This window comes from Ambystoma mexicanum, chromosome 6p (genome assembly GCF_040938575.1).
Source record: "Ambystoma mexicanum isolate Mex_15411 chromosome 6p, UKY_AmexF1_1, whole genome shotgun sequence".
NCBI lineage: Eukaryota > Metazoa > Chordata > Amphibia > Caudata > Ambystomatidae > Ambystoma > Ambystoma mexicanum.
The window spans coordinates 228,424,175-228,441,903 of NC_090935.1; the positions used below are offsets into that span (position 1 = coordinate 228,424,175).

Sequence of the window (17,729 nt, forward strand, 5' to 3'; positions counted from 1 at the left end):
CTGACTTCATACATGTATATTCTCACTGGTACATGAGATCGAAATTAAGAATGATAAAAACCTTTTATTTAATAACAGAAAAATATGTATGTATAAATAAATTGATTTGACAGTACATGTAATTACTTCATACAGTAGTTGAAAATCACATTCTCACCCACATGCACACGCATTCCCTAATGAGTCCAGCTTATCTCCATTCATATCAACAGCATGTACGACCGATTCATACAGTTTCAAAAAGGACTCATGAGCAATTTATGATTATAACTTCTTTGTCCAGCCAGTCTGTCCGGAACTGATATTCTTTTCTTCAATTCCTTAATACACTAAGATCTCAAATAGTCCAATGCCACGAATACTACAATGTAAGAAGCACTCTTCATGATCTGTCAGGGCTGGGCAGCAGTCCTCTCCTCTGCGTTCAGCTTACATCACTGAGCCCATAGCTGCTCCTTGCCGGGCGAAGCTATGAATGTGTCTTAGTTTATATTGCTATCACTTAGTGTGTTGCCTCTAGATTGCTCCCAATGTCTTGGTTTGCGTTGCTTAATAGACCGACTTTGACACTGCTTCATACAGGTAGTAGGTCAAAGGTTTGAAAACAAAAGGCTCAAATGCCTTTTTTTCAACACCCCTTTTGTTCCCCCCCAACCACCCCATTTTGTTTTTATAAATAAATTTGTATGTACACTAAACTTAAAAAATATATAAATAAATAAATTGAAAAAATTCGACCTTTTTTTCGGTCCTTTTGGATTCGAACAAAAGATCATTTGATCCTTTTAATTTGATCCTTTGAACGGACACCCTTTGGTACGGTTCTACGTTATTTTGCCGTGGGATTTTTTGTTGCAGGTTTTTTTAACCCCTCCAAAGCCCCTTTTTTTTCAATTATTCCCTTTCACCCACAAATATTTATTTAATTTTTAAACCCCCCCAAATTTTTTTAAAAAAGATGATTTTTTTTTCGATAAAAAACCGGCGATGAAAAGTCCCGCGACGAAAAATTCTGCGGCAAAAGAACTGTATACCCTTCGGTACACTCTTCGGAATTAAATGAGGAAACTGATTAATCTTTTTCTACCCAACATGATGAGGATTTTTGATGTGTGTTGCATTCGGGGGCAGATTGAAGTGCCAGGCTGAGCTCAGCTTAAAGACCAGACAGAGCAAAGGCAGAAGCAGATCCGGCCATTAGGAAAAGAGCAGAGACACCTGCAATTCCATCAGGCTTTATCGTTACTAACTGCTGCTGGATGTCGAGAGGGGAATTCAAAGCATATGCATCCCACACAAATGCAAGACAATTAATGACACGCTGCCCCTGGAGGAAAGATGGGATCTCATTAGGATTGAGCACAAGCTGTCCCTGGAAAGAACAGACGCGTGAAGCTAATGCACGGCTTAGAATTGCGAGGAAGGCCACAAGTGGGTGTCCTTTTCCATATTCTTATTTTTACAGCCCCATTGTTGTCAAATTATATCAAATTAAAAGAGGTTGACATAACTTGAGTTACAAAGAGGAGACAAATATTTAAGCTGTTTCCGCCACGAAACCCTCAAGCACCGCCAATACAGCAGGGTGTTGCGATGTGGCTTTGCGGGCCAGAACCTATCACAGCACCCAGCCAGTAAGGAGGCAGGTAAGGGGTGACTGGTTCACCTCCTACCATTCAGCAACAGCACCAACGTATGTGATCATCCTACACTCTGAACAATATTCTGCTCGGTATATCTCATCATGCCATACCCCTGCGTGACTCAGCAGCATCTGCACCAAACGGGCATGCAATGCATGCGACAAACAGGATGTAACATGGCGGGTCTTCGGCTCCACCCGCAGCCAAGCCAAGCCGGATGGCTATTACCCAGTTGTAAAAAAGAAACAACCCACAGACATGGCTTCTAAAACTACAACAAAGATTTGCAAAGTTTTCCATATGACTGACCCATTCCTTGTTCGTCTTCAGAGAAGGACTTAAGACTTTAACTTGGAACCACCTCCCAGGCTTCCCCTATGCTGAGAAGGAATTGCCATTCGGGATAAATAGGTGCTCAAGTCAAGCGCTGAAGACTGTATCACAGTGCATGCTCCAACCCACCGTGCCCGGCTTCTCCTATCCTATTGTCTCGGGAGGATAGCTCAGGGGCAACTCTCTCACCTTAGAAACAAGATGACACGGATCAACACAGGTTCGTTATAAATAACCTATTATAATTATGAAAATTATAATTAGAATTCACTCCCCAGTTATCATCAAAATATGGGTCATCTCACCCCTCCTCTTCCTAGAATTCTGTAAATGCATACATGATGATTTGCCCCCCTCCCACTGCCCCATGTATAGAGCTCAATCGCCTCCTGAGTCTGCACTTCACAAATATCTCAAAGAAAAGATGCTACCTACTATTGTGCACTAAAATGTTCATCCACCCACACAACGGGCCACATAGGAAATTGTAAGTAAAGAGAATACTACCCCATTGAGTTAACATTTTCTTAAGAACCAGATAATGCAGGGTCCTCAAACTCTGCTTATATATGGAATTCAAAATACATCCATCAGCAGACAATGAATATTAGAGAACATGGATACAGTCTAAGTATCCTCCCGGCCACAGTTCACATTGTAGAACATGTCTGTTCTCGTGTTCTCGTGTTGACTACTGGACAATGGGCTCAGGCTTCCACTTACCGGTGTGCTCCTCCCTTCTCCCATCCACTCGAGTAAGTGGCGTTTTGCTCCCGGGTGTAAATGTACGGCTCAGTTGGCAGTCGGTGTGGTAGAGTGAAAACCAGTGCCGACACGGGAAGGTCCAAGTCTTCTCTTTTCTTGTGTTGGTGACGGACACTTCCTCCACGAACCAGGCCTGCTGCTCTTCTATGCCGTCGTGCTTCAAGAGAATATTGAGAAAGGAGAGGAGCGTGAGTCATGGACTCAAATTTAAGACATTTCAGAGAGTAGCAAGAGCACGAGTTGGCTCACAGGTGTGGATTGAGATCATTTTATCATGGAATGGGGCACGGTTGTGGCACAAGGCTGTCTATCTCCCCACCAACTACGCTGTGTCCTACATAAGATAAGAAGAGCCGATTGGCCTTAATTCCTTTAATTTTAGGCACAACAAAAGATAACTTCAGGGCACAGCATCTGTCTGTTGTGAATTCCCTCCTAAACTGGCTTCACTTGGAATCCGCCAGTAAGTTCTCATTTTATTATGGGTAATTTAGAAGCAGAGAAGAAAGGAGGGAGAACAGAAGATAGCCATTCATAAGCCCTGCCTGGCCGGTGGGATCTTGCTGCCACAGGCGCCAATGCTACGATATGATATGATGTGATATGGCATTTATAACGCGCCTGTACATAAGTGTTTCAAGGCGCCAATGGGGGTTTTGTGTGTAGTGAGAGATTCTTTCTAAACTCGGAACAATAATGAGTGTTGAGTCAGCTAAGAAGGTTGTGTACGAGCATGCGGGCATTCAGATATGGAAGGAAATGGGTGGCAGCATAGAGTGGCGAAGGGCTACGAGTAAATGAGCGACCACCAAACACTGCATCTTCAGCATGTCGGAAATTCTGCCTCTAGACCCTATATGCAAATTATCACCAAGATTGCCTCTGCCCGGCCTTCCCTCACTCTGCCGGCAGGCTACCCGTCCAAAAGAGCTCACAACCTAAACCAGCCTGAAAGAATCTGCAGAGCCCTCAATGGTTTTGGACCAAACTATCTAAGTGTTAATACTCTCCAAACACCCCGCAGACAACTTCACTCAGTAGAAAGCAGAGCTATTGAACTGTCTACCTTTCCCCGTGTGTCTGGAAACCACGCTGTTGAGATTCAGGAACAGTCTGAAGACTTGACTCATTTAGAACTCATTTCTTCCTCGAATCCCTCCTTGAAACATTTTGTGGGCTTTGGCGTGTTACAAGATTGAGAAGAAATCGAAAGAAAATATATCCTGATTGCAGACACTGCAAGATCGTGCATCCATAGGCAGGGGCTTGCAGTTAAAGTTTGGAAGTGAGACAGAGAGTGCTGGAAGATGCTGCCCTAGACAAAAAAGGGACATGACACCATCAACTCATGACAGAAGAGACCCGAACCAACCAGACGATGGTAGTAAATGCCTGATCAGAGTGGGCTTGGGTTTGAGTTGAGCCAGAGGTGGAAGGCTTCTCTGCTTGTGTCTGGCCAGTCATCCATAAAGGAATGGTTCAATCTGGCACAAGAAGGGGGGGAACGTGTTACATGCATGGGACATTCACTCTTCTAGGTAATGTCATAGCTGCAAGTGGAAGAACAAGTACACAATATCTTAAAGGCTTCAGCGCATAATGCGTTCAAAGGCAAGACTTCAAGGAGGCTCCTGGTGAGTGCATACCTCCTCTCATGGAATTCCAATGCTCGTAAGGGCCTTGTAAAGCTATTCATTGGCCTGCAATAAGGAAGGCCACATTTCCTCAAGTGCAGTGCACTGACTGCTTGTTTGTATGGGTGGGGGCATGGCCCCTTGCTTAAGTGGCAGGCAGCACAGCACATTGTTTGCAAGGGGACTGTGCTACCTGCCTCTGGACAGGGACACGTACCCCTGCTACTTTTTGTTTCAATGCATAGCGCCAATTATAAGAATCCTCAGTGCCTCTTATTAATGTGCCACTACCGCAGGCCATGTTGACTGACAGGAGAGGTGTCCTATCCAGTTCTGCGAGTCAGTGCGCTTTGCGAGGGGTGTGCACGTCTGGATGGCTCTCTTGGTCCTGGTGTCTGCGTGTTGATGGTGCGAGCAGGAGGTAAGTGAAAGGTTAATGGGCAGTGTTTGTCTGATGTGTTTGTGTGTATGCATGCATGCAAGTTGGGTGTTATGAGTGTGCATATATTTGTTTTTATGTATGGGTGCATGAAGGGAATTGTCAAAGTGTGGTATGAATGCATGGGAATGAGAGTGTATGCTGGGTGAATGTATAAATGTGCGGGCGAGTAAGAGAGTGTATGTTGTGTGAAGATATGAATGCACAGGTGAATGAGTGAGTGAATGTTGTGTGAATGAGAGTGTGTGCACTTAGAGGTGTGTGTGCCTGTGCAGCATGTATAAAGGGGAAGAGAGCCTCTCATGTTTGGGGTGGCCTTCATAATTAGTTGTATTACATAGCTAGTATGGCATACTTTGGCACAACCAATCTAGCCATACTTTCTTACTGTGGCATAGAATTTATACTGGGCATCAAGGGTAAAGCAAAAATGATGAGTGCAATTATATAGATAATATTAGGTAAAGTTTGTCATAATATTATCAACTGTTAGAGGAACCCAGGGGAGCCGCCCGTGCAGTGGTTGCTGCATTGGACTACCAATATCTTGGAGAAATTGAGCTCCACCTTTTCTGTGTTTTATACTATTATATAGGTAGACAGGCATACTTTTGTGCGGCCAATCTAGCTATACTTTCATAGCATGATATTTATACTTGAAATCAAGGGTAAAGCAAACACGATGAGTGCTTTCATATAGCTGGACATACTTTGGTGATGTGAGTCTAGCTATACATTCTTACTGTTATCAAAGTATTGTCTACTGGGCATCAAAGGTAAAGCAAACATGATGAGTGCTATTATGTAGCTAAAATGGCCTACTTTGGTGCGACCTGCGGCAAATAGGAGTGGTGAGATTTCCATAGGGCCAGTATTGCCTACAAAGATTGGCCGTGAATTTCCCGCCAAGTTTGACAGTGTTTGAAGCAATGTTACCAGTACCAATAAAACACTGTGATGGTCTATGGTGACGGTATAGAAAACTGGTTCCCTGCCCCACCTTAGATCTGATCCAAGGGTCACTACAGGTTTTTGATTGTTCTCCCTATCAACCCTCAACAGCAGTACCAGATACAGCGACGTCCCCTGTGCTGGGTACAGGATTGGGCCCCAACCAAAATATGTGGGCGTGTCCCAGTACAGGCACTATAAAGGTATTAAAAGAGACGTTGGCCGAGCACTGTGGCAAAGCTCTGGCAATGGATGTCATAGGAAGTCGAATGTAACATGTATTACCTATTCCAACATTATCAGAAGCCAAACCCTTACAAAGAGTTGGATATACCATTATGAACCCCTCTGTCTTGCCACAATCAATGTCTCTCTTTAGCCAATCCAAGGAAGACTGCTACCTGGAGGAGGCGGTCTACACAACACAGGTCAAGTCTATGGGTGTGCCCTGGCTAGTTTGGGACCTGACAATAGAGGAGATGGCTTCTAGGGCAAGGGTAAGTAAATATTGTCCAGATATACCCCCCCCCTAGAATTCCCAGGAATTCATATTGGTGTGCCCCACTTGCCACAGTAGCAGGATGCTCTGTTAAGGGAATTGACACACAAGAAACAGAAACATCTCACGTCATTACGACCTGAGGTTTAGTTTTCTGCTCTGAGTTCCGTTGTTGCAGTGTTCTTAATCCCACACTGTGGCGTTCAGTTTTTCCTCGCAGACCAGTCAACGGCTGGATCTATGCCGCGTTCCCACAGTGTCCTGGCCTCCTCAGCCTTTCTGTAGGAAATACAGGGAATGAAACCCTGCTTCACTTACACCAAGTCACCAAGTTTGGAATTTTCAGTCTCTTGTCAGTGACACGTGTGCAACTATTTACCGCCTAAAGGGAGGTGATAGCACCCTGCAAGGATAGAAACAGGCCCTTTCAAAGAGCCATTCGATTACCAAAAAGCGGTGGCGCTGTAAGCAGAGCATTCTGAAACCTTAGGAATGATAATCTATAACCTGATTACCTTGCAACCCAGCTAAATCTCCCAATCCTTTACTGTATTCAGGCAACTGAGGGTGGGCTGCAATTGCCCACAGGCCTCATTCACAGTTACCTAGAACTGTGCGTTATTCTTATATGACAGTCCGCGCCCTTCTATAGTGGCTATATGATATGATATGGCATTTATAACACGCCTATACACAAGTGTTTCAAGGCACAACGAGGCAAGGGAGGGGAAACAGAGGGAGGACAGAGACAACGATCCTACTAGGCCAGGTGACATTGAGATCACGCAGGTGCAGGGGAGGGGGGAAGGGGAAAAGTGCAGGGGGAAGGGGGAGTGGGCAGTGCAGTACATAGGATAACAGTACAATAAATAAAGACAATAAATAAAAAAGTGCAGCCAGCTGGTGGCAAGTGCAAGGGTAAGTGCAGACGTCAGGTGTCAAGTGCTGGTAGGGCCTGTAGGGATACAGAAACAGTCCCAGAGTGCAAGGGTTGCCAGGAGGACAGTGCAGGTGTGCAACTGGCAGGGGGCTTGGTCCTGAGATCCGAGTGTAGCCAGGTAACCAGTGCAGTATCAGCAGGATCCTGCTATCAAGGCGAGTAGCAATACTAAAATAATCCTGTCCCCTGAAACACAGCAACTTCCTACTAACGGCTGAACAACCCACAATATCTTCCTACATTTGCTAATGTCTGAAGTCGAGGGGGCTGGATGCACGAAAAGTCCATGGATCCGAGACTATTAAAATGTTGTTGGTGGCATCACATTGAAGACCTGTTGGCACCCAAAAGAAAGACCCTCCTCTGGCACCATGCCCTGCCATGCGGAACATCCAGAAATCCTTCCTCTCTCTGCGCCCTCCACAAACAAAATGCTCTCATGCTAGTCTCTTCTGATCACACGTGGGGCACGGATAAAGCACACATGTAACAGTAAGAATTGAATTACTCCTGTGTTTCCCACAATAGTATCTTGTAAATACCACTTGTGGGCAGATGAACCGTAGTGGGTCACAAGGACTGCTTTTAAAATATTCTAGGAATTGAAAAAAAAAATATTCCCATGAATAACTGTTTGAATGGCACATCTGGTATGAATGTCGCTAAAGCGTAAAACATCCGAGCATCTGCCGCAGAAGCTGGCAACGCCTGCGGCTTTGCGGCATGGAGAAAGCGTACGCCTTTGCAAGTAATGCCGCTTTGCATCTGGAGATAAGTCTACCATGGAATAAAAAAATATATGACTTTTCAGTCCTAGCCCTTTTTCCACCTTCTTAGCTGAAAGGCCAGCAGCAAAGCTATCCTACATGTTCCCTCTCTCCCCCTAACACACCTAGCTCTTTCTGATTTGATAGAGCGCCTGGAGGCCATGCAGATGGCAGCGGTGAGCGGTATAGTTCCAAGTAACACGGTATATACCGCAAAACATTACACTTGAGGCCAGGAGGTGGAGCATTTGCTGATCTGCGCATTGAGCAGTTGCGCAAAGAGCATAACCTCCCATCCACTCTAGTCTCATCACAGTCCTTACTAAGGGAAGGCTCCCTGACCTCCAGCCATAAGGGTAATATACAATTACCCTTGTCCTCTGCCAGTGTTTTGATGTCTCCACGTGAAATCAACGGGCTGTTGCCAGTTTGAGGTATTGAACATAAGGGTGGCGGAGTCTCACTGTTGCAAACTATAACCCTCTCCTCCCCCTGAGCCCTTTCCTAACCGGAGCTGTGCTGTTGCAGGCGGCGGGTGTCATTCAATTTCCCAACTTCCTATTCTGGCTGCGCGGTTGCGGGTCTTTCACATGGATTATTGTTGACGGCATCACATCGTATGTGGTTGCACTATTGCGAGTGCGGGATCCTGCAGTCCCTTTGGGTCGTGCTGGTGAATGGGGATCCCTCTGGCAGGTAAGAATTTGGGCCTTGTTACAAGTTTGGTGGTGTGGTAATTCCGTTACCACCACCTTTTTTTGGTGGTAACAATATTACCGACATTTTTACGGCACTGCCAAACTACAAGATTGACTTGAAGTGGAGAATTTACCCTCCAACAGAAAGCCAAAAAGCAGCCGATTTACCACAGTGTAATTAGTGCTCTCTGTGAATACACCAAAATCGCCATGGAGTCACCCAAAAATAGGGACTAGCACCACCATACCACCACTCAGAATCCTGTATCCATGGTACAGAGTTTGAGAACGGTAACCAGTTTTGGCAGTAATTCTGCAGATGTACGACCAAATTACCACCAAACTCGGAATGAGGCCCTTTATGCTGTGTGAATTGATTTTCAGCCCGACATGAATGGGGCCCGTATTGCAAGGCCAGGTGCAGCGTTCTAATGACAATATCATTCTCCAGCAGTTCTAGCAGCATTCCTAGAGGGCTCCAACTTAGCGACAGTCAGCACCAGCCCCCACCCTGCATTGTAGGGGAGATGCACCCTCACCCGCTGTCTGGGCATGTGCCTTTTCAATAAACACACAGACACAATGTGTGTAATTCAACGGTATGGGTTGCTCTGCCACGGCCGTGGCGGCTACAACTCCTTTATTAACTCCTGCAAAGTGATGTGACATGCATCATTGCGCCCAGATGTTAGACTGTACTCAAACGCCCAACGTAACACCCCTCCTTTATCATATACATACATTAACTCTCATAACGACATGTTAAACAATAAATATATAAATATTCATAGATTCAGTGAAAAAACTTTGTTAAAGGGACATTATGGTTAAGTTGCACTAATAAACACTTATCAAATTCAGTGGAAAAGCTTTGTTAAAGGGATATTATGATTACAAGTAAAATAGAAAACCCACAGAAAATCGCCAGTTATGGTAAGATAAGCAACCATAATTCGCACAACCACTGCTAAGACTAACACCCAGGACATCAAAGATGACATCACAATTTTCATTGATGACATCACTGATGACATCAGAAATCTGGGCCACTTGGTTTTGTTCAATGACATATGAAAGCCAAATGTTTTTCTAAACGGACAGTAAGAATTCTGAAATGGAAAAGTTGCTATATCTGTAGAAGACGTTAACCTTCTTGTATATTGTAGAAGTCATTTCCTTAGGGTTTGGTGTCAGCTCATAGTGCACAGATATGGGCCAATAAACAGGCCGTAAACACACAATTCATTTAAGTACTTGATGATGAACTGTAATGTTATTGACATTTTGTATTGAAGTTGTCTCTGTCTTCTATACTGTAGTTTGCCTGTGTGGGCCTCTAATTTGTATGCGTTTTGGTCTTTATATGTATTGTTGGTACAAACACACGTATGTAGCAAGTCTTGACTTATTATCTATGTTCTCCATGCTTAACATTACTGAAAACTCTCCAAGGATATCTTTCACTATTTTACAATGCAAAATTACCAGAATATAAATATATTCGACTTTGACAGTGTATGCTGCAGCCATTTTTTTGTGTATGAATAATTATCTTCCTGCATTAACAACTACACTGCAATATAATGTTTTGGTTACATAAGTGCGTTCGTTCATACATTAAGTCGTTTCTCATCGATCTCCTGATCACCCCTAATACTTTGTTAGCAACATTATAAACACAACCGCTTGTAAGGACTTGACAATTGTGATGTCATCTTTGATGTCCTGGGTGTTAGTCTTAGCAGTGCACAGTGGTGGCGTGAGTTATGGTTGCTGACCTTACCATAACTGGCAAAGTTCTGAGGTTTTTCGGTTTTACTCGTAACCATAACGTTCCTTTAACAACATTTTCATTGAATTTCATAGGTTTTTATTAGTGTAACTTTACAATAATGTCCCTTTGACAAAGTTTTTTTAGTGTGTATATATATATATATATATACATATATATATTTTTTTTTTACAAGAAATCCAGATGCATTGGTTGAGGTACATGCACCACTCTGCTACTCCATTCCAGAGAAAGGAAGTGAACAGAACAATGCATGCAACAAGAGGCTCTTACACGTCCCGCTATATTGTGCACCAGGTGTCTGAATCCTTTGGCTGTTTAGATGTTTTAGAATACACCCCTATCAGCTCTAGCCATTATAATGAATGGTGAGGGACCATGGGCGATGTAGTCCATAACATCTGGAGAGCCACGGATTGCAGACCCCTGTAGTAGAAAATGTCACAGGTAGGAGAGAAGTGATCCTAAGACCTTCTTTCCCCTAAACACCTTACGTTACAGAAAATGGAACAAATGGTTATAGCCATCCATCTATAGAAGATGCCACGAGGATTTGAGCCCCAGCTATTTTCACGGCAGTTATACCGGTATTAATCCTTGGTGCAGAATCACAAATTATTTGAATCTAACCCTAGAAGGCAAAGTTAATTTGAATATACAAGGCTCATTTTGCTGATGTGTAGTGCCGATGACCAACTCAGTGCATAGTGGAGCCCCCGGGCATGCCTCTGTCACACAAGTGCAGAGGGGGGAGAATTCCATGATCTACTCATGACAGGTCAGCCATTCACACATGCACAATATGTGCTCACTAGTGAAAATGCTTTATGTTAACAGTTTTTTATTCTTATACTGTGAAAAAAATCACTGCCATTGTGGTCTCAGATAGCCTAGGCTTGTCTCGAGGTTGGCTTATTGTGCCCCCGCAAAGAGTAACTGGACCTTAATCTGCAGAAGTAAAAGAAGCAGTGGAAAGATAAAAGGGTGGGAAAGAGGGGACAAGTGTCACCTCTGTAAACACAGCGTAGCACATGAGAAGAGCGGGCAGGCGTAGACAGTCATATTCGTGTCTAGCAGGTTTCTAGCTGTTTCTAGCTGTGGAAATCTTTCTAACCTCCAGTGTGATGTCTCGGATCTCTCCGATATCCGGCCCGTACACTTTGAAGGTGTGATTGGACCCTTTGCTGAACTTGAAGGCGCTGGTTTTATCCGATGCATCAGATCCTGTTTTCTTAAATAGACGCGTCTTGTTAAGTTTTCCTTTCGAGCCCCTCATCCGGATAAAGACCTGAAAGAGAAGTAGTAGACATCACATCTTCAGGTTATCTCATTAAAGAATGTTCAGTAGCAACATTTTAATGAAGCTACCCGCTACTTACCATTAACCATAATCTGGAGAGGGCTATTCGGTTCACAAAGACGCTAGTATGATTAACTCCCACTTAGTAACAGTAAGTCATATAGTAAATACATTGTTTCCAAGTTCCTGGACTTGGTTAGTTCTGCCTGTTTATTTGATGAGCATGGTCACTGTAGTTCGGGAGAAGAGAAAACATGCCCTTCTGCCAGTTAACCATGCGGTCAGGTACACATAATATTCATAACAAGTCAGGAATAAGTTTGACTTGCTGATAGTGCGGTTATGTCATAGCCATCCTATTTCAATGTGGAGGATTTGGATTTAAATGTCACTGCAACAGGATTATCAGCTAATTTCACACCAAATGTTCCTACTAAAGCGTTTCGCAGTTCCCTTCCACTGCTCTATTTTATATTTGTGTAGATGTGTATTTTGCATTTATTTGAGTAATAGACCTGATGTTCCGCTGTCCATCATCTTGTTGCATCTTGCACGACTTTGACAATGGACATTGTTCCTGATTGAACCAGTCGATAAAACATTTAGGAGATTCTGAGTTCAGCAAGCCCCTGGTACAGCACGAACAACATTAAGCGGGGATAGAGGGGGTTTCTGCAGTTTAGGGCAGTCTGCAATCACAGGGCTGTTCAAAATGCATCACTTTCCTGGGGAAGGGCGTGGGGGGGGGGCGTCTAAAACTACCCTTAGTGCAGCAGGGTATGTACTCATCAAAACATGTTTCCAGTGAGGAGCTGTGCCCTTATGGAAATCCAGCAAAATAAAAATATTTTGAGCATGGGTCGGTCATATGCAAGGCATTTGTATTTTTTAAATTTAAATTTGTGTAGGGTATAAACTACAAATACTATTTTTGCTATTGTAGGGGAGGAATGGCCACGAGGCCCTCCTCACCTACAGCTCCCTCCCCAGGTGAGGACCATGGCTCGGTGGGAGCACCCTCATGCCACCCGGGCCCAGGTGGAGGGGGGTTCACCCGCCGACGACATTGCCCACACGCACCCTGTCTTTGCATTTACCGAAACTTAAGTCAGGCCTAGACGCCATCTTGCACAGCAAACATGGTGTGAGTTCAGCACACTGTAACGAGGCCCCCACCTTTGGAGGGCCTCTCATGCATCTCTGCCGCCTCAGCAGCCCTGGCAGATCCGCTGCGAGCGCGTTCCCATGAGAAAGTCGGAGATGAGCTAAACCCGAGATGCCAACACGGCAACATTATATTAGTAACAATGTGATATTGCACCCCGTATGACCCGGACCGCAAGGCCGGGGCAACGGGGAAAAAAGCTGAAGCATCACTATCTGAAGAAGGTAGAAAATAGTTCAAGTATTGGTATTAATGAACTACCTCTGTTTAAAATGTGAACGAACCATAAAAATGTAACGTTATATGATATCCCTCCAGGTCTGGACTAATGCTGCTATAACCACGGAGAAAGATGTTGACCAAACGTGTAACCTCTATTTGTAGAAGTGTTTTTCAATAGTATGTAGAAACTTGAACTCATATATGTTTTGAATCACCCAAAGCGGCGAGCATCAATCTCTGTAGGCCATAACCTAGATATCCCTCGTATAACGTCTAATGTACATACAATACGCACACAATGTAGTGAACATAATGTTAGGTAATGAAAAGGTACTGGAACCGACTGTATTAAAGAAATGTGTAACGAACATGAAAAATATATATATATATGTGTGTCTGAATAACGTTAAAATAAGGCAGAACAGTATAAAACTTCTGCATTCACTGATCAGCAACGCACGAGGAAAATACCTTTGTGAGTATATGCAAGGTCATTCCCTCTCCCACCCCACCAAGCCTGCCAGATAAAAAAGCTAAGACTTGTGCTGCGCTCCCTCACCTCCCCCAACCAAGCTGGCGTTACTTCAGAGAGTTAGAGGCCCCGGCGCCGCAACCAAGGCCACAGCCCGCCACCTATGTTATTTACAGCACGGTAATAAACCCACGGATGAACCCACTGATCTACCAGCACCTTCTCATAAATCCCCACGAACCCCCCCCCCCAAGAATCCTGACCCCGTGTAAGGACGACCCCCATCAGTGGGACAAGACACAAAGACCCATCTATATAATAACCTCTAACGCAGCAGACAGACATGTATCACTCGGCCCAGGTTCCAGAGCCCCGTCCCGTGACCTAAAATACCGGTCAATAAGACACAGGTAAATCTCACCCCAACCGACAACCACCAGACCTCTCACGAGGTGCATTCCTCATGTGTTGTGTTTATTTTATAAGATAAGCCGGTGAAGCGATTTATTAATGAACGTAAATGTCATCTTTTGAATAACTGTAGTGTGCATGGCCTAGGGCAAATGAGACAGGAAAGGTATTCGTCATTGTCACAGGCTGCCCCAGCACATCAACACCGCACGGATGACCTCAAGCCGGCCTGCCAGGCCCAACCCAACCCACGAGGCTGACCAGTGACGTCGTCCCGCCAAGACCAACCCCGCGGCAGCAACACCTATAGTTAGTCGACACCACCCAATCCCAATTGACTTGTGCCCCCTATAGTGTTTAGGTGTTGATGACGTTTTTTGTATTAGAAATACGCCTGTCTTTGCTATTGTCAGGCAGAGCGCTCTCGTAGGTTGCAGAGTTCTTTGCATGCCTTATCCTTGGATAAAATCCCACTTACGCTCACCCGCACTCTGTCTTGGTCTTATTCCCACTACGGGAGAGTCCCTTATTGTCTCTCATTACGGGGAGGATCGTGCTGAATTAGGGGCGCTTCCCTTCAGTGGTGACCCCGATAGCGTGATATCTCCAAACTATTTTTCCTAACTCCTTCTTAAACGACCCCCTTGTGGCACGAGAATCTCCGGTTGAGAAGGGATACGCACGGTGAGCCGTCTCCGGGAGGCCGCCCGCCAACGGCGACCGGCACAATAAGAAGTGCGCACTCAATGAGAAAGGGTACGGGATCCCGATTGGAAAAAAATCCCCTTTGAGTGCCGCTCGCCGGAGCCAGGGGCTGACCGTTGAGTTACCGGTGACGCCGCCTGGACGGACCCAGTTTCGGAGAGTATCGGTTCAAGACGGGCACGTGAGTACCGAGTGCGAGTGATCGTCAAGGGGAAAAGAAAGGGAATTGGGAATAACAGAACGGGGACAGGTAGAGGAGAAGAATATCGGGGGTCTACTACAGACGGGTCTTGAAATTTTCTTTATTCTTTCTTTTGCATATGGCCATTAGGAGTAAGAAATAAGTGACGTGGTAGAAGTGACGGAAACCTAGCTCCGAGAGGGGATGGAAGGCGGCGCCGCATAGTACTATCTAGACTAGTACTGGGAATATATGAAGAAGTGAGAAATAAGTTATTGGTGTCTAGCAAAAGGAGACACCGGGAATATTTTTTAGTGATTGTGCTCTCTCTCTCTATTTCTTCTTTTTCCATTTCCACGGGGTGGGGGGCGAAAATGAGAAGGGTATAAAGAAGTTAGAACACCTTAAAAAGGGGGAACTCAGTAGTGGCACGTACAGACGTGAACACAGTAACCTTAGCAGGAAAACAGGGACAGCTGGTTAGGGAGGAAAGGGAGGAGAAAAACAAAGAGTGTGAGTGGAAAGCATTGTGAGGGGTGCGCGCACCGTACGAGTGAGAGAGACGAACGGGTGGCCGCGAGGTGGTGTCAGAGAGTGTGGCCATAACCAGTACTTGATCAATTACAAGTGAGATCACATAAGAGTGCCTGGGAATGGGAAGGAGATGAGATATGGTGAGTGAGAAGAGATTTGTGCAGTGAATAACGGGGGGTGATAATTTTAAGAGGTCCGCTCTTGTCTGTGCCATAAAGAAATACATACGCATATTTACAGCTAATAAAAAGTAACGAAAGCGAACGTGGTAGCGCTAGCGATTTAAAGGATGGGGGCTGAAACTCCTTTGTCACACATTTGCAAGAGCTTGCCGGGATATGCTGAACGCATAAATAAATATCATGATCAATGGTTAACAGAATTGAAAGGGGAGGGGTTGCCCCAGATTTGGCCAGAAGGAGGGTCTTTTGACAAAAGCGTTCTTGATATGGTATGTACATGTATTCGCCTCAAGTATAAGGGAAAACAATGGCAGAACAGGAAGGAGATATTAGATCTTTGGAGATTGTTTGAGGAAGTACCCCCACCCAAAGCTCCAGCTCCAAATGTTGATTTACCCTCCACCACAGACAATCCACTAATGATCCCGCGAGAGGAAAAGGAACAGTTAAGTACAGAACAGCCTGCGGAAGTGGTTATGTTGTACCCAATATTACCTAAACCAGCCCCTGCAGCAGGATATAGCGACCCGATTTATGTGCCTCCCCCTTCAACCAGCACGCCACAAAGACCAACTGCACCCCCACCATACGAAAACACCAGAGAGCGCACCCAGGGAGGCACACAGAGAGTGGACATAGAGAAGTTAACGAGTGACTTAGAGTCGAGGCTTACAGTGGCACGAGATGAGCTCTCAAGAATAAAAGACATATGTGAACGCACAGCGTGCGCCCCCACACAATCTGGACGCACGTCTAGAGCGTCGAGCGAAAGTAGACAAATTGAGGAAGGATGGAAAAAGGGGGAAATACTGTTCAGAATTGAGGAAGAACCGACCAGGATAATAGAAGTAGGGACAGCAGAAGGAAGCATTGGTGATGTCTCGCGAGAGAGAGGGATCAGAGAGGATTTGTTATGTGATGTCAGAGGAGGGGGGGATGAGAGTGATAGATTGAGCATGGCAGTAGGAGGAGAAGGCGAGGAGCTAGATGGGGCATGTTCACTGGGGACTATAGAGGATGAATGGATAGGACGACTAAGAAATAGGGTGGGGAAGATGGCGTCATTAGAGTCAGCAGTGACTAAGGAAAAGGAAGCTGCAACGGCAAAAGGGAAATTACAACTACCATTACTCCACAGGGGAGGTGGGAGGCCGAATTATATACCATGGGCTCAGATGGACAAGGCTAACTTAATGAAATTACTACCACAGCTGTCAGGAGGGGCAAGCAAGTGGATATATGCATTTGAGAAACATACCGCGGGTATACCGCTGGCAGTAGGCGATGTGAAAAGCCTACTAGTGTCCGCAGTAGGGGATCAGGCAGACAGAGTGTGGGCTAAAGCGGGTTTTCCAGCTGTAACTTTGGAGTGTGATCGCCATGATGGGGCTTCTTTCAATACCGTGCGAGCAAGGGTGTGGGACGCACTGCGGGAAACCTTCCCAGATACCCCTGATTTGCAGTCAGTAATGCAATGTACCATGAATGATGGGGAGGACGCTATGGATTACATTCTCCGGGTGCAGGAGATGTGGAGAGCGGAAACGGGTACGCCCTGGCACCAATCCACGTCTCTATTTTACTTCATCATTAAAAGAGGGCTCCCAAAGGAAGTGCAAAAGGCACTAGATAAAATAGCAGGTGTTGAGGCAAAAGGCTGGCCGGAGATCCAAAGCATAATAGTACACCATTGTAAACGGATCAAAGAAAGAGAGAGGGAAGTAGCACAGAAAAGGTTGGCGGACGAGGCGAAGTTGGTGCAATCAAAATTGGTGAAGGTCGCAGCAGCGGTAGCGGGACTCCCACTCATACGGGAGGGAGAGGAAGGAGAGGAGGGGCAAATAGCAATACAAGGAAGAATAGCAGCGAATTGGGCAGGACAAGGGCAACGACAGTGGACAGAGCAGGAGCAGAACGGAGGTCCAACGTGGCAAGAGTGGGCCCCAAGAGGAGGAAGAGGTGGGTACAGGGGGCGAAGAGGAGGACAAGGGTATGGAGGAATGGGAGGAAATGGGTGGCAGGGTCCCAGAGGTCCACAGGGGAGCTGTTGGAATTGTGGGAGATGGGGGCATTACTCAAGGGAATGTAGGAGCAGA

General features: G+C 45.4%; 1 protein-coding gene across 2 annotated transcripts in view; it reads right to left on the minus strand.

The window, feature by feature from the left end:
* The window catches only part of LOXHD1 (lipoxygenase homology PLAT domains 1), a 1,234,736-nt gene that overhangs the window by 1,115,643 nt on the left and 101,364 nt on the right, over positions 1–17,729 (minus strand). For both annotated transcript variants that reach the window (XM_069626921.1, XM_069626920.1), the window contains 2 exons: positions 11,576–11,749; positions 2,700–2,898 (listed from right to left, as the gene is read on the minus strand). In XM_069626921.1, the coding sequence (XP_069483022.1) occupies positions 2,700–2,898; positions 11,576–11,749 (373 nt within the window). The remainder of the gene's footprint in view (positions 1–2,699; positions 2,899–11,575; positions 11,750–17,729) is intronic.